At 47.2% G+C, this 27,390-nt stretch overlaps 1 protein-coding gene across 1 annotated transcript in view; it reads left to right on the top strand.

Annotated features, from left to right (window-relative positions):
• The window catches only part of LOC147730710 (voltage-gated delayed rectifier potassium channel KCNH8-like), a 1,657,143-nt gene that overhangs the window by 1,195,378 nt on the left and 434,375 nt on the right, over nt 1-27,390 (top strand). Inside the window, exons 9-10 of the mRNA XM_086955502.1 lie at nt 2,294-2,493; nt 6,097-6,346. Coding sequence (XP_086811628.1) covers nt 2,294-2,493; nt 6,097-6,346 — 450 coding nt within the window. The remainder of the gene's footprint in view (nt 1-2,293; nt 2,494-6,096; nt 6,347-27,390) is intronic.

Genomic DNA, 27,390 nt, shown 5'->3' with positions numbered 1-27,390 from the left:
TTGCCTGCTAATGTCTGACTTTCTAGAATTTGCTTGATTCTTCTTCAATGGCTTTTTTCCGTTTCTTGTGTTAGGTCCTCCAGATAGACCACCCTTTTAGTGGACGACTAGTACAGTTCCACTGCTTACATTCAGGGAACAATTCTTTTTACTTTTTTCTTTGGCACTTCATGTGAATACATTTGTTTTGTTGCTTTTTCCCTCATGTGGTGCTTTCCCTCTGAATTCCTGACCTATCCTCTGCTCTCTATGTGCCCCCTCCTAGCTTTTCTGTTTCTCTTCTGCCTCTCACAGTGCCTAACACGCTATCCGTGTTGTTAACTACTCCCCAGCTCATCTGTTGCTACAACTCCTTGTCTTTCTCGGGTGTTGTCACTTTTATCAATTTATCTTTTAAATTTCTCCTCTTCCATTTTCTTCACCATTGCTGCCCTGGTGTTCCTGCCACTCACGCCAACCCTCACCTGCTCCACTGTTAGTTCAACTTCCCGTCTCATTTAATAAAAAAGTGTCTATTTTCCTGGGGCCCAGAGGTTGGTATTTGCTGTGGGTTGCTCCTTTCTGAGGAGAGGTGTGGTGCAGCTGCCAAGGCGGCTGACTCCTAGGGGCAGGGCTCACAGTTCGATCGCTGGCAGCAGCTCAGCTCTGCATCATGTGACTCTGGGCGATAGCTCACTTAATTTCTCCCACAACCAGCCCCCCCCCCCCCCCCCCAGCCCCTTGCAACCCTTGAGGGGGCGATTAGTTCATACTGGATTGATGTATTTACATTCTTGACAAAAATGCTCTTTGTAACACTTTTTATGGTTTTTTTATTTACTTTTCCTCGCAGGGAATGCTTAACCACATCGCTGCGGCGGCTATTCCGCCGCATCGCTAAGTGGGAGGGGCGGCCGCGCGGCGGCCGCATGCTGGTGACAGAACCGCTCCGTCACCAGCCGCGGTTGGGCTGTGCTTGTGATGGAGCGGTTCCGTCATGGCCCTGCCCGCTCAATAGAACGCGCCTCGCAGCGGCAGGGCCATGACGGAACCGCTCCGTCATCAGCACAGCCCAACCGCAGCTGATGACGGAGCGGTTCCGTCATCAGCATCGAACTGGTTAAAAAAAGCAAACAACAAAATGGTACCACGTTGCGATGCATGTGGGTGCATGTAGGTTGATGTTGCAGCAATTTTAGTGTTATGATGTATGTGGGCATGTATCTGATTAGGCAAAGAAGCACGTTCACAGGATTTAGCTTTTTTCCAATGCTAATTAACACTAGCAAAAAAAGCACTGGCAAAACCAACAGGTGAGAGAAGAGACCTATAGGACTTTCCAATGGTGGTTTTAAATTGGGGCCTACATCTTCTGTAAGTGTCATTGCAGTTTGACTTTTATCAACTTCACGCAATTATGATTAATTATTTCAATTAATGTGTGATTTGAATACTTCTGTCCATTTTTGGAGACGTGTATCTAATCCTGAGAGAATGTCAGTAATTCTAATGATTTTATAGGTATGTTTACTATCGGCACACTTGCCCATTAAGTGTGACTGGTGCTAATTCTCACTATTGAGTATGAATGGGGCTAACTGGTGCCTATTTAGAGATTTAGGGGTTCTATATATCTTAGTGAGATTGTGGTTGATTCTATCTGTTCAGTTTGATTTGAATTCTTTATCCAAAATTGAGCTTGCATGCATTGCCAGCATCATTTTGCATCTTCATCTTTAGCAATATAAATGAGATTTGCACTACTCCTATCCTTTTATTGGGAAAAAAATTTGTAAGGAGTTCAGTGAAGCTGCAATTTATTCAACTACTGCTTCTACTGAGTTTATTATTTTTATTTGAGTTTGGTTATTTATTAATGAGCGCCATGCCACTGATGCTGCTTTGATTCAACCTACTAAACCCTAGGGTAATTCCTGAGGATTGCCCTCAAATTTATTGGGTGGAAGCAGTAAACAACTAGCATTGGAGGATTGAGACGTGAGTTCTAGCCTAGTTGTGAAATTCTTGACAGATCACTTTTTCCTCTCTGTCTTTCTATCCCTGTAGAGGTTAAATGTAGGAGTTCTTATAAAGAGGGTTGTCAGATCAGTTGCTCTATGTGTGTGTCAATTCCTGTATAGGCTAAATGTGGGAGTTCTGATAAAGAGATTATTCCTAACAATAAGTGGTCAAATTAAAAACATAACATTTATGTAGGTAATGAGTTTCTATTCAGTCGGAAAAGCACCCTGAAGTTTAGAAAGTTTCTTGATATCTGCTGTTCGTCAGGTGACCATGGGGTCTTCTCTTCTAGCCTTAATGCATGCTGTAGTCTTCGGTAATGTGACAGCCATCATCCAGCGGATGTACTCCCGCCGCTCCCTCTACCACACCAGGACCAAAGACCTAAAGGACTTCATCCGCGTCCACCGTATGCCAAAGCCGCTGAAGCAACGCATGCTAGAGTGCTTTCAGACCACATGGTCAGTCAACAATGGCATTGATGCCAATGAGGTGAGTTTTGAGGTGCACTCACTGTGGGCAAGGAAGAGAGAGGGCAGGGGAGTTGTTGCCTCCAGGAGATACATGGAAGGCCTGACTTTTACCTACCTAATTAGTGTTTCCCCAATTCACAACAGCGTTTGTCAAGTTCATAGGGGTACCATGTGAATGTTGGGAAATATGATACTTTACAAGCACCAACATCATTTAAGTATTTACATTCTTCATGCCTCCCATCATTTGTTCAGATTCCTGTATCTTCTATGTTACATCACGGTCTAATCCCTGGTCTAATTCTTTTTCCTCTCATTTTTACTCCATCTCACTATATAATTTTGTTTTCTAGCATATCCCCCTTCAAGTTTTCCTCTTATTTTGGCACTTAATTTTCTTTTCCCTCATCCTACATTGACACTTATTCCCTACTACTCCAGATCTTATTTTCTTACTCCATTAGCTTTTGTTTCTCCTCTTATTTTGATTCCGAATGCCTTCTGTTTAACTACTTCTTTTGTAATAGATCTAACCTGTTTCTGTTTAGCTGATTAGTTTATCCCTATTATTTCTCTCCTAGCTCCTTTTACGTTTTAGTTTCTTCTGTTTCATCTGTCTCCTCCTTTCTCAGCTTGTCTCACATTTCATCCTATGAATCCTTCTCTCTCATCACCCCATCTTTTACCCCATCATTTTTGCCACAGTGGTGAACTGTTTTGTGCCACTTGGCATTTTTACCTTATCTTGCCGGTTGTCTCCTCAGCCCTCCCATTTAGTTTTTCCTATCTTCGCCTTTCTCAGTTCTGAATCATTTGTAGCTCCATTTCCTCCTGTCTCTTCTCAAATCTTGTTGTTACGTTATCTACAGGTGTGTCATTTTCCCTATGGTAATTTCTAACCATGAATGCCCCATCTCACCTATTAGCCTTTTTTCACATCATGCTATTCAGATGTTTCTAATGTCTTTTCGTGTTGCTTACATGTATAGCGCTTTTGTCATTTACACCACCCCCCCTACGCAATTGTCTGCATGGGAACAGATGAGCTCTCTTTCTGATGTTTCTCTATAGAGCCATGGTTGGATTATAACCATATGCAGTATCATTTACCTCACTTGTCTACTTTTAAGGCACATATTGGCATTTACAGTCAGCAGGGACCTGGGTGGGGCTCTGGCAATGCACAGGCTACTGTAATGGAGCACTGTCCTCAGCTCCTCACTTCAGCAATGTCTACACACAACCAGGTTATTTAGGTGGTCTAGGCAGTTGTCTTCAGCCAGTCGATTGCTAGCTACCAGTAGATCACAGACACCTTCAGAGTATCTCACAGCCTTGAGGTGAGTTTTTAAATAAACACACGATCCCTCATCCTTTTAAAGTTAAGGGAAGGCTGCAGAAACAGGGCCTGATAATAAGTAGTTGTGGAGTCAATGATCCACGGCACAGAGATGAAGAACTGAAGCACTGAGATATTTAAATCTTAAATAAAAGTCCTTTTCAACTCAATAGTGGAGCATGGAAAGAAATGATATTTCTGAATGTTTTTAAATTGGAGAAAATTAAAATGAAGAGGTAACTTAATGATTAACTCTTCATTTTAATTTTATCCCATTTGGAAGTGTTGCATTTACAAACGGCAGGCCTCTTGCTCCCAGTGGCCAGTAGACACTGTACTATATTTATAACTGAAAAATAATGTCGTTTTTTTCAAATGAGAGAAATGTAAAGTGGGTAAAGATATTCCTATTATACATTGAGTCATTGAGTCAATGTTTTTCCCACTTTCAATTAAGCTAATTACGTCTTAATATTTTAGGAAGCATGTTTCTTTACATTAAATTCCACCTATATAAACAAATGGCTGTATTTTTATGTTAAAATATGGCACATGTCTACATGCCACAGGGCGCAAGATGACTGATGTTTGTAAATGCGACACTGTGAAATGGGAGAAAATTTAAATGGTGAGTTTCATGGAATCCACATAAACATAAAGTTAACGCCTCAGTTAGTTTTTTCCCAATTTCAAAGTGTTGCATTTACACACAACAGGCATCTTTCTCTCAGTGGCTGGTAGACACAGTGTCATATTTATAGCTGAAAAATGCAGCCATTTCTTTAAGTGGGTGAAATTTAAGGTGAAGAAGCATGCTTCCTAAAATAGTAAGACATAATTAGCTTAATTGAAAGTGGAGAAAAACATTGACTCAATGACTGCAAATAAATGTTCCGTATTAATAAAACATTTTTGCTGAAGATTATTCTGCACTTTAAATCTCTCCCTTTTAAAACATTGGTTGTATGTTTGTGTTATACATGTAACAGTGCCACATATGTCAAAAGGTATGTCCTGTGTCACAAGTACATATAATACAGACTCTTATTCACCCATACACATATATCCCATTCATATGCACACATATTCATTCATCCCCAAGACCACGCTCTCACTGACACACATGGCAGCCATTTTAGACTCCTGTGGTTTGGTGGCCCTGTGCAGGTGCACAGCTTGCACATGCCTACGGCCGCCCCTGTTGGCTCTGTGAACATTAGGCTTACATTCAATGAAATTGGCTGATGGGAGCATCTGGTATCTTTGTGCGAGTGGTGTGGCATTCAGTAGCTCACAATGATTTTCACTGATTAGATGTAGCTCTCACTGCAGAGAAGGTTGGAGACCACTGGCCTATGAACTCTGTCAAATAAAGGTGAACTAGTTCAGAGATCACAATGCGTCGCTAAGTCTAGTGTTTTGCCAGATGCTTTTTGGGGATGCTAGTGGTGCTCGGAACAGCTATCAATAGTGCAGCAGTTGCAGTGACACCATTGCCCAACTATGGCGGGGTGGCATTTTATTTGCTTGCCTGTGGACCCATGTTACTCTTACTCCGTTACTGCTGTAATAAGAAGACAGCAGATGAATCCATGAACACATTGATGCTTTTAAGGATGGTTTGCTAAGCACCAGCTCATAAGGGCCAAAGTGATATAAGTCAGTGCACGTCACTCCTTATTTTAACCCCTAGCTCTGCTTTATGACCACACATCTTATGTTTAATCATAATGCTTTCTGACTCATCTTCCACCCGCTTCAGGAAAAAGACCTTGGTTTTTCTTTCAACTATCTGCAGATCATTTTAAACCTCAGCTGCCTCTTTAAAATCAAAAAACCTTCACATTATAGAACAACGTGTTGTCAGTGATGACCCTTTAATTGGACAATAACAGTATTTTTGTTCACACCCTGTGTCACTGCTGACAGGATTTACAATGTCTTCTCAGTGGAGACAGTTGATGCTGTAAAAGAAGAGATTTTTGTTTAAAAGTTTAATATTGTAGTTTTATGTTTGAACTAATGCAACTGTTAACATGACCAGAATGGCTTGTACACCTTAATGAACATATAGAGATGACATTTTTCATGCCAGGATTCTTATATGGTGCCACATCAACTAAGTCAGTCACTTATACAAATGACATGGCCTGCAACCTATGTGAATATTTGGGGATAGCAATTGAGCAAATATAACTAGTAATTTTCCTACTTTGTTTCCACAATAACTGAAAATGTTTCTCACACTTGCTGCACTCACCAGTCTCTCTTGTGCTCCTACAGCTCCTGAGGGATTTCCCAGATGAGCTAAGAGCAGACATCGCCATGCATCTCAACAAGGAAATCCTGCAGTTGCCCGTCTTTGAGTCTGCCAGCCGGGGATGTCTGCGCTCACTTTCCCTGAACATCAAGACTTCCTTCTGCGCCCCGGGGGAGTACCTTATCCGTCAGGGGGATGCGCTGCATGCCATCTACTTTGTCTGCTCCGGTTCAATGGAGGTCCTGAAGGATAACACCGTTCTGGCCATCCTGGGTATGTAGCCAACTCTGCTTCATACTGAGGAGACTAGAGTAATTCTTTACACAAAACGAGTGGACCTGAGTGATATTTATTATTTGTTACCTGTTTGGTCAAATACTTGCCCTACCATGGCTCATGATACTCTGTGTCACTTTTACACATGCTTACGAGTCATCTCTCTGACATTGAGATCCAAACCTATCTACTCATGGTCACATGTGCTTTCCTGTGCACTGTCCACTGTTCAAGAAACCTACTATTTACTGTATTAATAAGGTTTTGCTAGAAGGCAAACACCGACATTTTGAGATGAGAGCAAAAAGAAAGGTTAAATAATTTACTGCACATTATTGCTCATTTTTTGATCTTTCTTAAAATGAGTAGAAGGGTGGTAGAAATGGAACATGACCTTAAGTAATTATGTGATGTCTTTTTAGTGGATATGGCCAACTCTGGAACTCACTGCCTGTAGGAAAGTGGATTATTAGTAGGTGGGGGTATTCACCTTCAGCTGGTGATAATATCACATTCACTTGTAGGTCCAGTCAAGTCTCAATAAATGAATCCTTACTCAATCCTTGGTAGTTTTGCAAATGAGAGTCAGGCTTAACTTAGGAGACAGCATTTCATACCACCAAAACAGTAAATAAGTAAAAGACACAATGCAATAAATATCCAACACTAATTTATACGAATAGAGAATATTTGTATCTTTATAATGACACCCAAAATCCAATATGGGGAACGGAAATAGTATTTTTTAAAGATTAAATCAAAAACTGTGTATTCTAGCGCTAAAAAGTCTAAAGCTCCACTTGCGGCTATCTGGTCATGCTGGAGCAGGACAAAGTCAAAGTTTTAGGCCGACTGTGATGGAGCATGGGTCGGATAGGTTGAGGGTTATGTCCCGGTCAAAAATGTATCTTCGGACTTAGGGCCTTATAATGACTTTGGCAGGAACACCACCAGCCCGCAGCGGCGATGGCCGAGAGAACGCCTGCAAGCTGGCAGCGTCCGGAGTGCCTCATTAAAACATTACTGTGGGGCTGGTGGTGTTGCGGCACCGCAGGCAAGGCGGCTCATGCTTCGGCTCTTGGAGAGAGCCTGAAGCCAATGCCGTCCACATTACTTCACCGCCAGCCATTTGTGTGCACTGTTGCCATGCACAATATTGTGCATGGCAAACAATGTGTGTTCCTAAATTGGTGGCATGGGGGTCACAACATATGCCCTGACCACAAGCCACATGGGCTTGTTTGCCCTGGTGCCCTTTTCTGTCCCCGCCATGAAATGGTCTGTAGAAAGTCAGGTCGTAATACCCACTGCAGTGCCTATGCTGGCACTGCCACCATTGACCGCCACTGACCACAGTGCCTCTGCCACGGGACCAGAGATCTTGCCGTGGTGGTGGTCTTGCAGTGGTCTGCCCGTCCGCATTGTGATCTGGCAGTCGGATCACCAGGGTAGCGGGCGGTCATACTGCCAAATGACGATGGCAGTCCCTGACCCACCAAAGTGGTAAATAGGCCTTTAGTCTTTTTTTTGGAGCTTTTTTATCTCAAAGTCAAGTCCCCGGCTTACCCGGATCAGAGTTTGATTTAACAAAGTGACCTGCTGCATGCCAATGCCTCGGTGAGCCTCTGGAAGTCTGTGTCCTCGGTGTCGATGGTGAGGAGCTCTGGAGCTTTCAGCGGGATAAACCATTGCGGTCAGGCCGGTTCGTGAGTCGACTATGGCTGTTTATCTGTCAGTGCCATAGTCTATCCCCTCCTGGAGCTTTTCAGCAAAACTTTGTAGATAGTTTCCAAAGTTTCAGACTTTGTTCCTTGTTGGTTCCTTTGGGGAGAGAAGTTCCAGCCAACGGTTCAGAGACTCTGGATTGTGTCTTGGGGGCTACGACTCAATCTCCCACAATGAACCTTCACAGTCAGGAAAAATCCAGTTGCAACTGATCAGCTGGGGTGATCTTCTCTTTGGGTTTATATTTGACTTCTTCCAGCTTTGTTTTACCTGTTGCTGATCAGTAAATCCACTCCTTTTCCATTGAGTCAGGCACAGACCTTTATTTGTGGTGCGTTGATAGTGTAGCTGGTGCAGTCCTTTTGTGTACAAGCCTGCGGTGGTGCAGTCCAAGGGTCCAGCAGGGCAGTCCTTCTTCTTCTGAAGTTCAAGGCAGTGATCTGAGGAGCTTCCGCAGCTCTCCCATATTTATCCTCCATTCTGGGTGGCAAGAGGGGGGACACCCCAACCAATAGGGGTAAAGTTACCTCCCTCTGCTATGACAAGTTCCTGCGAAGTGTGGCATATTTGTGATGCATAATGCCCTGTTCTCACAAAAATCAAAAAGGAGACAATCTCTTTTTGGTGTGGGTCTATGTAACCCAACCAAAAGGTGTGGCAAACAACTCACTACACTCCCTTTCCAGCACCTCTCCGAATCTAAATAGGGGGGCTCTCATCTGGCTGGAAACCAAAGAAGTGGGGGCTGGCCTGGGTCCTTTGACATTTGTTCTCCTGTCAAATCGCCCCAGTCACCCTCCTCTGCCTGGCTGCTCATCGAAGCATATCCCCTCCCACCAATGGCTGTATTGTTTCAGCCCCAGGCTTCTTCATACCTGACCAAGTAGCAGCTTGGCTCATGCCGTAAATGGCTGACCAATCAGAAGAGGCTTCTACAGGGTTGCTTTAGGTACTTTCAAAATAGTACGTTCTAAAAGTACTTTCCTATAATACTTATAATTAGGCCTCCCGGCTTTATGGTAATTATTTTTTTTGTACCATTTCTATCTGTAACTCTCCATATTTTTGTTTTTTGCCATCTCATTGGTGTTTAGCCATGATTATTTTGTGGTATTAGAATAAATGGAGCTGTAAAATGGTATATTTCCATGTTTATTTATTTCTTGTACATACACTCAAACATGGATGCTTGTCATGTTTTAGCAAATTAAGCAGCCATGTGTTAGAAATGGGGTCTCTAGTTGGCACTGGCTTGTGCCACTGTCCAAATAGGGACCCTTCCTCCTAAGTCAGGGCGAGTGGGTCACCCCTTTCGATAACCCCTGCTCAACCCTGTGGTATTGTAGCACGAGCAGTTAGGCCTATCTCAGAGGCAGTGTGTGTAGCGTTTATGACCACGTACAATAAGGCAGTAATGACACCACAAAAATACACAACTCAGGTAGGTATAGAAAAATAATATCTTTATCTAGCAGGTTAACTCAACTCTCAAAGTGCGTCAACAATAACAATGCATGTCAACCCGTAGGGACTCAAAGAAATGACAACGTATCAACCAAATTATAACACTGAGTGAGTTCAGGGACGGGGCCTACCGACCCATTACTAACCAGGCACTTGTCGTTGCAAGGGGGGCAGCATGCAGCTTCTCAAAGAATCGGAGACGGTGACAGGCGGACTCCCAGCGACAACAATACGTGGCGGCAGAGGTCCGCAACGTGCATCTACATTGACTCGGGCACTCGGGGACAGGCGGCTCTCTGCAGTAGCAGCACGCAGCTGTGGCGGCTTGGTTTGGGGGCGGCAAGGACTCTCGTTGTGTTGCTCCATGGTGGGCGCACTGCAGCAGCATCTCTGTCCTGGCTGTGGCGGCCCACAGGACAATTCTGGAGTGGATGCAAAGTTGTTAAGGGTGTGGTCGCTTAGCGGCTACAACTCTCTCTCAGCTGTGGCAGCGGCTCACGGGACAATTCCAAAGGGGGATGCAAAGTAGTCAAAGGTGTCAAGGGTGAGGGCTCTCTGCGGCTACAGCTCTCTCTTAGCTGTGGCGGCCCACGGGACAATTCCAAAGGGGGATGAAAAGTAGTCCAAGGTGTCAAGGGTGCGGGCGCTCAGAGGCTACAGCTCTCTCTCAGCTGTGGTGCCCCACTCAACAAAGCACGATGATGCACAGTAACACAGGGTGGTGGGCGCTCAGTGGCTACAGCTCTCCTCTGGCTGCGGCGGCCCACAGGACAGCTCACAGGGGTGCACAGTGGCCAGGGGTGTGGGCACTCAGAGGCTACAGCTCTCCTCCGGCTGCGGCGGCCCACAGGACAAATCACGATGGTGCACGGTAGCAAAAGGTTTGGGCACTCAGCGGCTACAGCTCTTTCTCAGCTGCGGCGGCCCACGGGACAAATCACGATGATGCACAGTAGCAAAGGGTGTGGGCACTCAGTGGCTACAGCTCTCTATCGGCTGTGGCGGCCCACGGGACAAATCACGATGGTGCACAGTAGCAAAAGGTGTGGGCACTCAGTGGCTACAGCTCTCTCTCAGCTGCGGCGGCCCACGGGACAAATCACAATGGTACATAGTAGCAAAGTGTGTGGGCACTCAGCGGCTACAGCTCTCTCTCGGCTGCGGCAGCCCACGGGACAAATCACGATGGTGCAGGTTCTTGCGGCTCTCAGCAGCGACAGCTCTCCCTCAGCTGCAGCGGCCCACACGGATCCTGCAGAAGGTTGGAGGGTGCAGATTCAGGTGGGCTCTCAGCTGTGGCGGCTCTCGGCTTAGCTGCCAATCCCGCACAGGTTTAGCAAGGTTCAGAGTTAGGCGAGCGCTCAGCGGTGGCAGTTCCCTCTGAGCTGCAGCGGCCCGCAAACGTTTCAAAAGATGTCCAGTCCGCGGCTCTTACAGTAGAACTAGAGGCTCCGGATTACTCGACGCGGGCCTCACCTGCAAGCGGAACTCCCCGCACGGGAATTCTAACAGCTGACTGGGTGGAGTTTAATGTCCCTTAGACTCCGGCAGGAGGCTCCCTCGATTTGGGCCCTCTGGTAGTTTCTGTGGCAAGATGGATTAAAGTTGCAAAGTCCTTTTCTCTGTTTACTCGGACAGAGTCTCGTCTTGACATCTAGAAGGAACACACTTGGCCTAAGTTCCAGCGCAGCATTTTATACCTAACAAGTCTTTGTTCTCTAAGGTTGCAAATCACTGACTCCAGTCAGTACCGAGGAACAGGTCCCCTGTACTGTAGATTAGCTACATTAAGTGTAGAATAGTGGGAAAATCCTATGAGGGAGGTTCCAATGGATGACTGAGAGCGATTGGGTTGTGTTTCTGGGGACATTATTCGATTTCTTCTGGAATTTGTATTCAGTTGACTGTATTGAGGGATTGGTTGGAAGTCATAGAAACGCGGATACAAAACTGTTTTGCCGACAGGATGCCATTGCTCGTTCTTTTACTTTGATATCTCTGGCATTTTTGTAGCTTACGCCGCCCGGCCCCCAGGATGTGGGCTAGATGGCTGTGTGCTGTTTAATTATTGATCTGTGGATTCCAGCTGTCAGAGATGAGAAGGTCGGGATAACTTATTGTTTGTTTATGATTCTTCAATAAAAACATATTTTACAACAAAAAAAAAATCACTGACTCCGGTCAGAACCAGATCAGTCGGGTCGGGGAGCAATTGGTTTATGAGGCGACATCCTGCCCTTTCAGAATGAAGGGGTCTGCTGTCAGACACCCAGGGGGAGGTAGAGCCATCATTCACGTTGCCAGGCACGACCCTGCTTGGATCAAAGAGTCACACCTCCCCATGCTCCAAATACCGATCCCTCTCTATAGCCAGGTCTTACCCAGCTGGACCTGCTGCTCCAAAACCAGATGGCCAATACGCTAAAAAGTTAGTTTGGGGCTTTGGAAGTACTTTTAATTCCCAAGTCAAATTTGGACATAGTTTTATTTTCAAATCAGCCTGCAAATCACACCCTCCGCATGCTCCGCAAGATCTTCCGATGGATCCCGATCGAAACCAGGAAGACGGTCACCCAGGCCCTCGTCACCAGCCGGCTGGACTACGGAAACACCCTCTACGCCGGAACCACAGCCAAGCTGCAGAAAAGACTACAACGCATCCAGAACGCCTCCGCCCGACTCATCCTAGACATCCCTCGACGCAGCCACATCTCCGGCCACCTGAGGAACCTGCACTGGCTCCCCGTCAACAAGAGGATCACGTTCAGGATCCTCACACATGCACACAAGTCTCTCCACAACCTGGGCCCCAAGTACCTCAATGTCAGCCTGTCCTTCCACACGCCCACCCGCCAGCTACGATCCGCTAGCCTCGCCCTCGCCGCCGTACCACGCATCCGAAGAGCCACAGCCAGAGGCAGATCCTTCTCCTACCTGGCGGCCAAGACATGGAACTCCCTCCCCATCCACCTTCGGCTGACCCAGGACTACCCCGCCTTCAGGAGACAACTCAAGACCTGGCTGTTCGAGAAGTAGCGACCCCCCTCCCCCAAGCATCTTGAGAACCTTCCGGGTGAGTAGCGCGCTATACAAGTGACATGATTGATTGATTGATTGAAGGCAGGCCAGGCTTTAAAATGACACCAGTCCCTACCCTGTACAAGGGACTTAATAGTGTTTATATTGTACCTTAGGAATTGCTCCTTGTGTTTTGCTTTGATAAGATATCTGTTGAATAAAGCTATTATGACAGGCTAACAAGGGACTTATAGGTAGGTTTTCTTGGCAAATTAGAATTATACCAATTTCCATATCCCTTTAGAGGACAGAGCACTCTGGTTAGCAGAGCCTAGGGCACTTTCAGAGTCAGTAACTATAAGCATCAGTCAAAAATCGGGGTGATCAAAGTTCTTCACACACGGTCCTCAGGAATCGCCACAGATTATTCGTGACTACCAGGCGAGAAACATGTTGACCACCTAGAAGTAGAGTGCATTTCCGACACATTGTAGCCAGATTGTTGCCTCTACTATATTGTTTTTAATCAGGCTAGGGTCCTCCCTGAATAAGGCCATTTAGGGGAATCCCACCCCAGTTTTAATCTGCACACTTCACTTTGACATCTACACATACTAGTCCCCTTACACCCACGGCACCTATACGGCAAGGAACAAAAGATCTCCGCCAAAGAGCCCCTCCATGGGTGCCCTTCGGGTATTGCAACGCCGACGAGGAGCAAGCCCATATGATGAAGCATGACACCTAGCTTGCTGGGTGTGTGAGGGTCCTAGTTCCGAAAGGAGGAATTCCCCTCACATAGGATTTCCGTCCAACCTTTCACCATACATCACCTTCATTTGTGTTCTATGACCCACTGAGAAACTCCGTACTCTAATTTTCACCTGAAGATGCTGTGCCAGCCCAGCTGTGGTCCAAGCAGAATCGACGCAGCGCTATGCATCGCCCTCATGCTCGGCATTGGAGCCGCCACTGCTTAACGCATACTTGCAGCTCTTCAGAACCACTGCTCTGCGACTTCTCCATGATGCAGAACCTCGCATCCCAGTCCCACAACTCCTTAGAACCACCGCTGGGTGATGCATTCTCAAAGCAGCCCATCAGAACACCCGCTCCTCGATGCATACTCTACAGGGGATCTCGCTTTGCTCCACAACCAGGATTTAAGGTACTTTGTTCAGTGAGCCTGATCTTTCCCTGTATCTGGCCCACACCACATTATGGTTAGCCTGAACATTTGACTTTGACCAGGTCCAGCACAACCAGACAATCACTGTTGGCACTTTGTGCTTCTAGGCCCTATTTTCAGTTAAATCTTTAAACTTGAATATTTCCAGTTCTACAGTATGGATTTTAGTTTTATCTCAAATAAATTATCAATTGCTGCTCCTGCGCTAAGGCGAAGGAGCGTCACCCCACTGCCTCGAAGCAGCAAAAGAAAGGAGAAAATAAAATTATAATAACTGATGTTATTATCATTTTATTTTGTCCTCCTGCTGCGGCAGCTTGTGTGAGGGAGCGTGGCTGAAGAGCAGGGGAGGAGTGCTACAACCCTCCTAAGTGTGTAATGACTGTTTGATCATCCCTCACGTGTCTCCCAAAACTGTCATACACACTTTCCCTGTTCTCCATGAAGGCTGATTACATCCTGCGTGGAGAACTTGCCCACCTCTACAGACCCTGGCTGAGCACCGTGTCACGGCGATCAGACCAATCACAACGTTGCATTGCAGCATTGTGATTGTCTGCGGGGAGCGTGGGAGCCCTGGTGCTACCTGCTTCCTGTATCTCAGAAGAAGCCAGGAAGAAGAGAGGCGGCTGTGGCCGTCCAGCTAGCTGGCCGGGAGCTAGTGTTTTTGTTTTTAAGTGATACCCCCCCCCCCCCCTCCCCCCCCCCCAGCCGCCCACTGCTGCTTTCAGGCTGCAGCCGCTACTGTAAATTATTACATTTTACTCTGTTGTTGGGATATTTCTTGTTTGTGTTGTAATTTTATTACTGTTTGAAGTGGTGCATAAATACTTTATGCATTGTCTCTAAGTTATGCTTGACTGCTTTGTGCCAAGCTACTAGAGGGTTAAGCACTGGTTAATATTGGTTTTGCTTGTGACTTCACCATGCCAGGACCGTGGTTGCTCCTTGAGTAGACTTTCAACCCCCTCGTCCAGTCACCCAATTTCCTACACACATGCAGGCCCGGACTGGCCGTTGCGGGCACCGGGCAATCCCCCGGTGCGCCGCAAGGGTGGGGGACGTTTTTGTTACAGGGCCTTTTTTTGCAGCAACCGGCCCTGGCAACGAGCGCGGTCGCACCCCCAACCCCACCCCGGGGGTGGAGGGGGCCGGCCGAGCACTTTGCCAGGGCCGGTTTTGGTTCTCATTCCGGCCCTGCACACATGAGCTGCATTGGGCTAGCGTTCAGTCTTAGCAGACTGGAATTCAGCATGGTGCCAAGCAAGGAAGAGAGACAGTGATCCAAGCATATCTCCGGGCGGGGAGAAAAATCGTAAGATTGACTAATTCAGGATCCCTGTGCGGGAAGTTCTGCCAACATTCAAATGCCAGATTTTAGACAAACAATTTTATGATTACCTAACTGAAAGTGCATAGTTTATGCTGTCATTTGTCAATAAGTGTATCAGATTAATAAAAACGCTTTAGTTCAGAAATTGCCCTTTCACAAATGGATTTCAAGCTGTTGCCTGCGGGTAGGTAATGTGCTATTTTCTGGCTTAAACACTTAAGTCACATACGTTGTGCTGATGAAAACAAGAATAAAAGGTGAACAAAAAAGCACAGGAGTGATTTTTTAATGCTTTTTAAACAGTATGTTTATCAAGCTTGCATTTTAGTTCTGAGGAAATAACTGTTGCGCTTTGGCTTCAGCTCTGGTCGCATATGTTTCCAACTATTCAGTATTCGTTTTTGCTCTCCGTCTACTGAGGGGTATGGAGGAGGAAAGGGGGGGCGCGGTCAGAGGTGCTTTCTAGCCTTAGTGCAGCCCCCCTTTCCCACTTGATCCTTGAAGGCTGACCGGTGTCTGCCATTACTAAAATCATCTTCAATATGCCTGACTTTCGCATGGCGATGTAAGCTAAACTCAAGTACACCCGGGCTGCTCTCTGGCACCGTTTTCTGGTGGGTGCCAGGCTTGGAATCCTTTCACAGACTGGCATTTATCTTTGCAAACCATACGCTGTTACTTGGCATGGCCAGCAAAACATGAGCGCTTCGTATAAATAAATGGAGGAAAAAGTTAAATAACTCTGGGAGCTGCCTTACAACAACTATAGCCGATCAGCAAAGAGACCGGGAGATGAATTCGTTGGACACTACAACTTCAGAAGACCTATATATACCCTGTGTTTGAAATGGTAAAATATCTGGTTTAGTCTCTCAGCACCAACCTATATGCCCTCCCTATACAATGAGCAGTGCTCTGTTGCTTTTTTGAGGCTGTTCTTTAATGGTAGTCAAATGAGAGTTATAAAAACATTTGAAACACTCAAGCAAGAACACTTTCTTCAAGCATTGGCAAAACCAATAGGTCTGGCTTCTATTTTGAGCCCTGACTAAAATATTGTTAAACTGCCTCCTGCAGTGAAATAACCCAAAAAGATTGCTTTATATATTAAATGTATATATGATATAAATAATTAAATGTGTGATAATTCAGTGCACATTTCAAATGCAAAGTAATTCCTCATGCAATGCAATGCAAGCACTTCATTTGAGATGGAATGATATTCCAAATAGCCAACAGCATATGGTGGGAGGGAAATTGTCTTGTAGAGCCGAGCAAAAGCCCCCTCCATGTATTTGTTAGAAAATGTGCAATAACAGACCTTGCAGACTGCTGCCCCTCCAAGTCAAATGTACCAAGGATTGGCAAAGCCAATAGGTCTTGCAGATGGGGGACCTATTGGCTTTGTCAATTGGGGGTGGCTATCAGGTGTAGTGAAGAAGCAGAGGTGGGTGGTAGGGGGGAGAAGACACAGGGTTGAAAAAACAGGGAGTGGGTGAGGTTAAGTAAAGCACCACATTTATAATGCCTCACTGTTGTGTTTTTAGGCAGAATAAATGGACTCACATGCAGCCCCTCTACTTTAGAAGTACTGGTGGCATTAGCAGCCTTAAAGTGTCAAGCGTTCCACTGTCTATTACAGAAACTGACTGCAGCGCTGGCACCTGCTGAAGTAACAAGCCACTCTCAGAGAGTATGTGCATGTTAGCCCGACCCATCCCGTGAATGATCCTCTCAGACACGCTGGTTCTGCTAATGGATGGAGCGTTATGAGGATCAAAATGAGTAAAGGATTTTTATATCACATGTCAACATTTTAAAGATAAAACTTTAAAGAAAGTAAAAAACTAAATTATAACACATAATGTAAAAAAATGGCAAATGTGAAGATAAACAGGACCGGAGTTCAGAGCGACATTTGTCACAGCGAATGTGACAATAACAGGAAAGGAGCGACTCAAAACTTGAGCGCTCATGGTAAATGTGACGATAAACAGGAAAGCAGCACTGAGGTGACATATGTCCCAGCAAATGTGATGATAAACAGCAATGTAGCAACTGAAAATACATGCTCTCATGTTATGAGCAGGAACCAACAAAAGAAATAGTACGCCAAATTTGGTCGAAAATGAAAGCCTACAAGTCATAGGGCTGAGGCTGTGTGGGAGGGAGCAAGATACCAAAAGGAGGGACAAAGCACACATAATAACCAGATGTAATCAAGCCTTTTAGAACGACAAGTGAAGTAACAAATAGAAAGCCATGGGCAGTCTGTAAGCTCACAGAGTAGACACAGCATGCCTTGGCAGCACATGCACTGCCTAGGCAAGGCCTAAAAATGAATTTTAACAGAGGAAAACAAGTTGCAACCTCAAGTGGTTCGAGTTCAAGTGCAAGTTCAAGAATTTATATAGCTCACTACTCACCCGGAGGGTCTCAAGGCGCTTGGGGAGGGGGTTCATTATTTATCGAATAGCCGTGTTTTAAGTTCTTTTCTGAAGGAGATGTGGTTCTGTGAAAGGCGGAGGTGAGTGGGGAGTGAGTTCCAGGTCTTGGCAGCCAAGTAAGAGAAGGATCTACCTCTCATGGTGGATCTTTGGATCCGCGGAACTGCGGCGAGGCCTTGATTGGATGATCTTAGTTGGCGGGTGGGTGTGTAGAAGGATAGTCGAGTGTTGAGGCATTCGGACCCTAGTTTGTAGAGGGTCTTGTGTGCGTGGGTGAGGAGACGGAATGTTATTCTCTTGTTGACGGGAAGCCAGTGGAGGTCTTTCAGGTGGCCGGTAATGTGATCTTGGCGAGGGATGTCCAAAATGAGTCTCGCTGATGCGTTTTGGATGCATTGGAGTTTTTTCTGTAATTTGGCTGTAATTCCGGCGTAGAGGGTGTTTCCGTAGTCTAGTCGACTCGTAACCAGTGCGTGGGTGACAGTCTTTCTTGTCTCGGCGGGGATCCAGTGGAAGATTTTTTTGAGCATACGAAGTACGTTGAAGCAGGAGGATGAGACGGCGTTGACTTGATTGGTCATCGAGAGTGAAGAGTCTAGGATGAAGCCAAGGTTACGTGCGTGGTCCGTGGGTATGGGTGCTGAGCCCAGATCCGAAGGCCACCATGAGTCGTCCCAGGCAGAGGGGGTTGATCCAAGGATGAGCACTTCCGTTTTGTCTGAGTTAAGTTTAAGGCGGCTGTCTTTCATCCATACGGCTACTTCTTTCATGCCTTCGTGAAGATTGGTTTTGGCGGTGTTGGGGTCTTTGGTGAGGGAAAGGATCAGTTGGGTGTCGTCAGCATAGGAGATGATGTTAAGGTTGTGTTGACGCGCGATGGAAGCGAGTGGACTCATGTAAACGTTGAAGAGGGTGGGACTGAGTGATGATCCTTGTGGTACACCGCAGATAACTTCGGTGGCCTCTGATTTGAATGGGGGAAGTCGGACTCTCTGAGTTCTCCCAGCTAGGAACGAGATGATCCAGTCCAAGGCTTTTCCTTTTATGCCGATGTTGCTGAGGCGTTGTATGAGTGTGCTGTGACAAACAGTGTCGAAGGCGGCGGAGAGGTCGAGTAGAATGAGGGCCACTGTTTCTCCGTTGTCCAGTAGTGTTCGGATGTCGTCTGTTGCTGCGATGAGGGTGGTTTCCGTGCTGTGTTTGGCTCGAAAGCCGGACTGTAAGGGATCGAGGGAGTTGTTGGATTCGAGGAAGGCGGTGAGTTGGCTATTGACGGCTTTTTCAATGACTTTGGCCGGGAATGGGAGGAGGGATATGGGGCGGTAGTTTTTAAGTTCAGAGGGGTCTGCTGTGGGTTTCTTCAGGAGGGCACTGACTTTGGCATGTTTCCAGCTTTCTGGGAAGGTGGCAGAGATGAAGGAGCAGTTGACGACATCACGGAGATGGGTTGCGATGATGGAGTCTGCTTTGTTGAAGATGTGGTGGGGACATGGGTCGGTTGGCGAGCCAGAGTGGATGGATTTCATGAGGCGGATGGTGTCTTCAGTGGTGATTGGGTTCCAGGCGCTGAGGTTGTTAGAGGGCGGTTTAGGTTCTGAGGGGGGTAGAGAGGATTGTTTGTTGGAACTGTTTTCGAAGCTGTTATGTATGTCGGCAATTTTGTTGTAGAAGAAGGAGGATAACGAATCGCAGAGGTCTTGGGAGGGAGTGATGTCGTTTGAGGCTGCGGTGGGGTTGGTGAATTCTTTGACGATGTTGAATAGTTCCTTGCTGTTATGGGCGTTGTTGTCGAGTCGATTCTTGAGTGCTGATTTCTTGGTGGCTTGGATCAGCTGGTGGTGTTTGCGGGTGGCTGCCTTGAAGGTGGTCATGTTGTCGGTGGTTGGGTTTTTTCTCCATGTTTTCTCGAGAGTGCGGCATAGCTTTTTGGATTTCTTAAGGTCATCGTTGAACCAGGGGGCCTTTTTGCTGTCTTGTTTGGTGTGATGGTTTTTCAAGGGTGCTAATTCGTCAGCGCTGTGAGTGATCCATTGTTTGAATTTTATGGCAGCTTGGTTTGGGTCCGATGAAAGGGCGGGTGGGTTTTGGTTGAGCGATGTGAGGAGTTGGTCGGTGGTGATTTTGTTCCATTTTCTTCGGGGGGATAGGTTGTGGGGGGTTGTGGGTCGAGGCGGTTTTGTAGCTGAAGTGAACACAACTGTGGTCCGTCCAGTGGAGAGATGTGGTGCGATCGAAGGAGATGTGTTTGCTGGAGGTGAATATTGGGTCGAGCGTATGTCCGGCTACATGGGTGGGGGTGTCAACAAGTTGTTTGAGGCCGAGATTGGCCAGGTTGTCAAGAAGGGTGGTGGTGTTGCTGTCGTTTTTCTTGTCCAGGTGGAAGTTGAGGTCTCCTAATAGAATGTAGTTCTCGGAGGCGAGGGCATGTGGACTGATGAAGTCAGCGATGTCTTCGCTGATATGTTTACGGGTTCCTGGAGGCCTGTATATGAGGGTGCCTCTGAGTGTGGTTCTAGGGTCGGTGTGGACCTGGAAGTGGAGGTGTTCGGCGGTTGTAAGGTTAGCGTCGGAGCCGGTCGTGATTTTGATGGTGTTCTTATGGACGATGGCGATGCCTCCTCCTGTTTGGTTGGTGCGGTCTTTTCGGATAATCTTGTAATTGTCTGGGATGGCTATGGCGATATCAGGTGTTGATGATGCGTTCATCCATGTTTCAGTAAGGAAGGCGGCGTCCGGTGATGTGGTGCCGAGTAGATCCCAGAGTTCGGTGGCGTGTCTGTGGACCGAGCGGGTGTTCAGCAGGATGCACTTCAGGTGGTTAGAGTCGGACCCATGTTTGGGGTTAGTGAATGTGGTATGGGTCTTGATGCTAGTAAATTTGCAGGAGTGGCAAGCGAAGGGTCCATGGGTGTGTCCTGGGGCAGCTACGCAGCATAGAGGTGTGCGTCCGGGTTTAAGGGCTAGGAGGGTGGCGGCGTCATACGTTATGCGGGTGGAGTGGGTTTTGCGAGGGCCAGGGGGTCTGGCGCTGGGCGCGGTCCAGGCGCGGACGGGCGTAGACGGGCTTACCTTTGGCGCATCTTCGGCGCGCATGGGGCGCAACCGCTACGCGCGAATGCATCTGTCATATATGGATAGTGGAAGGGGAGGGGCGAGGGAGGAGCAGCTGGGAGGCGGGTGCGTGGTGGAGAGGGCGGGCTCTGGGCACAACAACAACCACAATGGCGGCAGAAACGAAATCGCAAACCGGTTGGGGGAAATATATTATTAAATTATGCTGTGGGCAGAGAGGCGTTTAAGGAATGGGGCACAATATGATTTAAAACGATCAGGCCCTTTACATAAAGAATGCGAGCAGGCAATAGAGGCACTTTACATAAGTTATGCAGGCACAGTCAAGCGCTATCAAAAGCAGCAGAGTAAAGCAGCGCTACGATACCCAGTCAAGCGCTATCAAAGGCAGCAGAGCAGACCAGCGCTACGATATCCAGGCAGAGTAGGCACAGGAGACCAGGGGCTGTAGGGAGCGACCACTTCTGACGAAGTCAGGACGGTCACAGCGCTTCGATCGGCGTGGAGAGCCTTGCCACTTAGTGGGAGGGAGGAACAGCTGGGAGGCGGGTGCTTGGTGGAGAGGGCGGGCTCCGGGCACAACAACAACCACAATGGCGGCAGAAACGAAACCGCAAACCGGTTGGGGGAAATATATTATTAAATTATGCTGTGGGCAGAGAGGCGCTTAAGGAATGGGGCACAATATGATTTAAAACGATCAGGCCCTTTACATAAAGAATGCGAGCAGGCAATAGAGGCACTTTACATAAGTTATGCAGGCACAGTCAAGCGCTATCAAAAGCAGCAGAGCAAAGCAGCGCTACGATACCCAGTCAAGCGCTATCAAAGGCAGCAGAGCAGAGCAGCGCTACGATATCCAGGCAGAGTAGGCACAGGAGACCAGGGGCTGTAGGGAGCGACCACTTCTGACGACGTCAGGACGGTCACAGCGCTTCGATCGGCGGGGAGAGCCTTGCCACTTAGTGGGAGGGAGGAGCAGCTGGGAGGCGGGTGCGTGGTGGAGAGGGCGGGCTCCGGGCACAACAACAACCACATTGGCGGCAGAAACGAAACCGCAAACCGGTTGGGGGAAATATATTATTAAATTATGCTGTGGGCAGAGAGGCGCTTAAGGAATGGGGCACAATATGATTTAAAACGATCAGGCCATTTACATAAAGAATGCGAGCAGGCAATAGAGGCACTTTACATAAGTTATGCAGGCACAGTCAAGCGCTATCAAAAGCAGCAGAGCAAAGCAGCGCTACGATACCCAGTCAAGCGCTATCAAAGGCAGCAGAGCAGAGCAGCGCTACGATATCCAGGCAGAGTAGGCACAGGAGACCAGGGGCTGTAGGGAGCGACCGCTTCTGACGAAGTCAGGACGGTCACAGCGCTTCGATCGGCGGGGAGAGCCTTGCCACTTAGTGGGAGGGAGGAGCAGCTGGGAGGCGGGTGCGTGGTGGAGAGGGCGGGCTCCGGGCACAACAACAACCACATTGGCGGCAGAAACGAAACCGCAAACCGGTTGGGGGAAATATATTATTAAATTATGCTGTGGGCAGAGAGGCGCTTAAGGAATGGGGCACAATATGATTTAAAACGATCAGGCCCTTTACATAAAGAATGTGAGCAGGCAATAGAGGCACTTTACATAAGTTATGCAGGCACAGTCAAGCGCTATCAAAAGCAGCAGAGCAAAGCAGCGCTACGATACCCAGTCAAGCGCTATCAAAGGCAGCAGAGCAGAGCAGCGCTACGATATCCAGGCAGAGTAGGCACAGGAGACCAGGGGCTGTAGGGAGCGACCGCTTCTGACGACGTCAGGACGGTCACAGCGCTTCGATCGGCGTGGAGAGCCTTGCCACTTAGTGGGAGGGAGGAGCAGCTGGGAGGCGGGTGCGTGGTGGAGAGGGCGGGCTCCGGGCACAACAACAACCACATTGGCGGCAGAAACGAAACCGCAAACCGGTTGGGGGAAATATATTATTAAATTATGCTGTGGGCAGAGAGGCGCTTAAGGAATGGGGCACAATATGATTTAAAACGATCAGGCCATTTACATAAAGAATGCGAGCAGGCAATAGAGGCACTTTACATAAGTTATGCAGGCACAGTCAAGCGCTATCAAAAGCAGCAGAGTAAAGCAGCGCTACGATACCCAGTCAAGCGCTATCAAAGGCAGCAGAGCAGACCAGCGCTACGATATCCAGGCAGAGTAGGCACAGGAGACCAGGGGCTGTAGGGAGCGACCGCTTCTGACGAAGTCAGGACGGTCACAGCGCTTCGATCGGCGTGGAGAGCCTTGCCACTTAGTGGGAGGGAGGAGCAGCTGGGAGGCGGGTGCTTGGTGGAGAGGGCGGGCTCCGGGCACAACAACAACCACAATGGCGGCAGAAACGAAAGCGCAAACCGGTTGGGGGAAATATATTATTAAATTATGCTGTGGGCAGAGAGGCGCTTAAGGAATGGGGCACAATATGATTTAAAACGATCAGGCCCTTTACATAAAGAATGCGAGCAGGCAATAGAGGCACTTTACATAAGTTATGCAGGCACAGTCAAGCGCTATCAAAAGCAGCAGAGCAAAGCAGCGCTACGATACCCAGTCAAGCGCTATCAAAGGCAGCAGAGCAGAGCAGCGCTACGATATCCAGGCAGAGTAGGCACAGGAGACCAGGGGCTGTAGGGAGCGACCGCTTCTGACGACGTCAGGACGGTCACAGCGCTTCGATCGGCGGGGAGAGCCTTGCCACTTAGTGGGAGGGAGGAGCAGCTGGGAGGCGGGTGCGTGGTGGAGAGGGCGGGCTCCGGGCACAACAACAACCACAATGGCGGCAGAAACGAAACCGCAAACCGGTTGGGGGAAATATATTATTAAATTATGCTGTGGGCAGAGAGGCGCTTAAGGAATGGGGCACAATATGATTTAAAACGATCAGGCCCTTTACATAAAGAATGTGAGCAGGCAATAGAGGCACTTTACATAAGTTATGCAGGCACAGTCAAGCGCTATCAAAAGCAGCAGAGCAAAGCAGCGCTACGATACCCAGTCAAGCGCTATCAAAGGCAGCAGAGCAGAGCAGCGCTACGATATCCAGGCAGAGTAGGCACAGGAGACCAGGGGTAGTGGTCAGGGATTGGATTAAAGAGCAGCAAGAAGAAGAATGACACTGTTTAAAACTCAATACCCTGGGACAGGCAGCCAAACCACAAAAGAAGCGGAGGGCCACTTTAATTAATTGAAAGACCGCTGGAACCATAATGCATTTAAGAAAACCTCCAAAAATTGGTTAAAAACCTGCAATCTACACTCACTGACCAGCACATTTCAAATACAAAATACCACTAAGTACAATTTTAATATAAATACAATGAGCTGATTATATCAACTAATGCAAAAATAGGGAGGCTTTTGCTACAAAACATACAAACAAGAAACGTTGATCAGGGTGGTTTGGTATTTGTATTGCTACCTGCACATAATACTTTTCAAGGACCTGGATTTCTAGCCCATACGGTGTGGAAATGTCTTTGCCTCTCGAGATTGAACTGTGATACAACACAATGCTTTGTCCTCACTGATCATTTGCACAGCATGTGTACTGAGCTCCTGAGTGTTTTGTACACAGTATTTATGCCAGCATAAGCAGTCATGTATGTATTGCTCAGATCAAGTCATTATTTATCTGCATATCCTGCTGGGAGCAGGCTGTATCCATGCTCTGGCTATAGCTGCTCTCCAACTTAGGGGCATATTCTCAAGCCCCTATCGCCACCACAACATCACTGAAAGTGACGTTGTGGTGGTGATAGGGGCTTATCCCTATTCAAAAGGCAGCGTTAAGCCATGTTAAGTGGCTTAACGCGGCTGCACGCTGCTTTGTGAATAGGGCCCCCTTCACACTGTTTTTAGCGTGAAAAGGGCATGCAGTGGGTGTTGCGGTGGGCGTTCCACCGCAACACCCATTGAGTTTGCCTCTACCTCCTATTCTCAAGGGCAGCGTAAATAGGAGGTAGCGCCAAATTTAAGATTAGGAAAAATCTGGTCTTAAGGTGGTGAAATGAGGAGAAATGCTTTATTTCTCCTCGTTTTTGCCTTTTCCATGTGTGCTGCCTTGTACATAAACTTTTTTTTTAAATGCCGTTTTGTAACTTACATGTGTGCTGCACGAAGCAGCACACATGTAAGTTACAAACTGGCATTTTAGGTTTGTTTATGTGCAGGAAGGGACACCTTCCTTTACATAAACAAACCTGCCTGCTTGCAGACGCCCTTGCAGGGTGCCTGCGGTGGCGCTAAGTTGTGAAACTTAGCGCCATCGCAGGGGGAAACGGGAGGCTGCACCATATGTTTGAGAATAGTGTGCAGCCTCGCGTTTCCGAAGTGGCGGAGAGAAGCATTAAGCCAAGAAGGCTAACACCTCTCTCCGCCATTTCATTGAGAATATGGCCCCCAGTGTTTTTAGCTCAAATGCATTTTGCACATTGCCACGTGTTGCATTTTCAGTCGTTTTATTGTTTGTTTAAATGTATCTTTTCGTTTCTAAAGAATGCTTGCTTGATGTTTGTGTAAAAATCTTTCTAATTAGATTAGATCATTCTCACTGTTGTCTGTTATACATTTAGGATTTTATCATTTCCTAAAGAGAGAACGTTAAACATACTAATACACACAATCTCGATGAGATGGTAAATACAAAAATTGAAATATAAGGCTATATGTACCACAGTGCTATTGAGTTCAGAAAGTGACAGCTTTTCTGAAGCAAAATCCCAAAATGCAATGTACTGAAATTATATTGCAATTTGCATGAGTAGTTGCGCATTTCAGTGGCAGCATACGAATTCTTGAAAGTTGCAAGCAAAGGGGATGGACAAGCCCCATTCCCTCCTTCATGCGACTCGCAAGAAAATGTATCAATGCTTTGTTGTCGTTCATGAAGAATCAGGACATTGATTGGTTGCTGACTGCCAACTTCTGCCATGACAGACAGTTTCCAACATGCTCTGGAAGCTGTCACCATAAGGGCAGAAGACAGCAGTCCTATAGACTGCTGAATGCTCCCCTTAATTTTCATTTCTCAATGTTTTTAGGCATTCTCAGCTGTGTCCATTTTAGGTAAAGTTATCCCAAGGCTAGCACAATGCTAAGCTGAATGCAGAGACATCATTGAGGCTGGTTTTCTGTAAGTTCTTCCTAACAAACAATTTGCATTGATAGTAGATTTGAAAGCACGTGCGCCACTCTAGGTACTCACTTTTTCATGTGCATCCGTTACAACCACTGGTACTTCACATTTCTTACTGTCTACTACACTGGTAGACGAAGCCATGGAGTACCACCAAACTAGTGCTCATCCCCGTTGTGACCACTCTTGACTAACTTCTACTGGGAACTAATGTCCAGCTCCAATCTCACCCTAAAGACCCATTCCTACTATCCAATCTTTAATCTCTCACCTACGAACACCACAATATTTCACTCTACCCTCTCAATAAATGGCTACACCAAATACTACCGTTCCCATGTCTACTGTTCAAACGCCACCAAGTGATCAAGCCCCTGGTTATGTTTCCACATGTCAAATTCCTCTCCCATTTATGCAACCTGTAAGCGCATTGGGGTCAAATATGTTTGCTGAACATAGTTAAATTGGGTGTATTTTAGGTGAGAGTTCCTTGAGACACCCTGTACCTGCTCCAGAGCACCCGCTCATTGCGTATCCTCCAGCTCTCAGCCCACGGACCTAATACATCTGTCCCTGAAAGCCTGGAGAGACTGGATCTGGAGTTCTAGCAATCCACTGTAAGGTAATGTGGTTGAGCATCTACCAGTACCGTGTCCTTACAACACCTGAGGCAATAAGGGCGTGGCTGGTAAGCACTGTCCAGCCCCCACACTGTCCTGATGACCGCCACCAAGGCGTTATAAGTCAAAAATTGGCATTCATGAATCTCGCATCTTTCCAGTAACTCTTGGAAGGACATCAAGAGTTGATGTTCATATAGATTACTGAATGTGAGAACAGTACCCTCCATCTATGTCCTCTTGTCGTGCCAAACTGCAATCTCACGAAACACAGGGAGCACCTACAATGCCAAGGCAGGCACATAAAGTACCAGGTTATGGCGGTGAGTCACGTATTTATCCCAGCAGGAATTAGCCACCCTAGCAAGACACCCCCAACAATGGAGACCCATGTCACTGTCTTAAGAGCAAGTACAGAATGTTGTCTCCCTCTAGATCCCTCAGGACGCAAGTACACTCCGTATTGGGTCCTGCCACAAGCCACCACATGGGCCACTGCAGTTGAGCGGCGCATAGTAGTGCTCGTAGTGCGAGGCACACTGATCCCCTCTCGCCAAAGTAGCAAGTAATTTATGTAAGGCCACGAGTCTCCTCTATGAGCCCCATAAAAAGTAAGAGAGGAAAGTATTCATTTCCTTTAATAAATGCAGGGTAGAAAGACCAACAGGGTGAAAAATAATATAACGCCCGGGGCAGTTCCAGCATCTTTGTGATGGATACCTTGCCTATCGGGGAAAGCTGCAAAGCAGTCTAATAAGTCAGCAAGCGGCATGCCCCTACCTGGGCCCTGCCCATATTGCCATCCACAATATCTTGTTCTGCATGGTAAATATTCACTCCAATGTAACGGAAGGTAACAAAAGGTGTCGCATTGCCAGAGGAGACCGGAGCATAGGAAGCCCTCATGCTCTGCTTCAGTAGTCTTGTGCAGCAGGAAGAGACACGGCTTAGCACCAGCTACCCCACCAAAAACGTCGAAGATCTCGACTGTAATCTCGA

The sequence above is a fragment of the Lissotriton vulgaris genome, chromosome 2_1 (assembly GCF_964263255.1).
Source record: "Lissotriton vulgaris chromosome 2_1, aLisVul1.2, whole genome shotgun sequence".
NCBI classification, from domain to species: domain Eukaryota; kingdom Metazoa; phylum Chordata; class Amphibia; order Caudata; family Salamandridae; genus Lissotriton; species Lissotriton vulgaris.
This window is presented reverse-complemented; position numbering and strand designations above follow the sequence as displayed.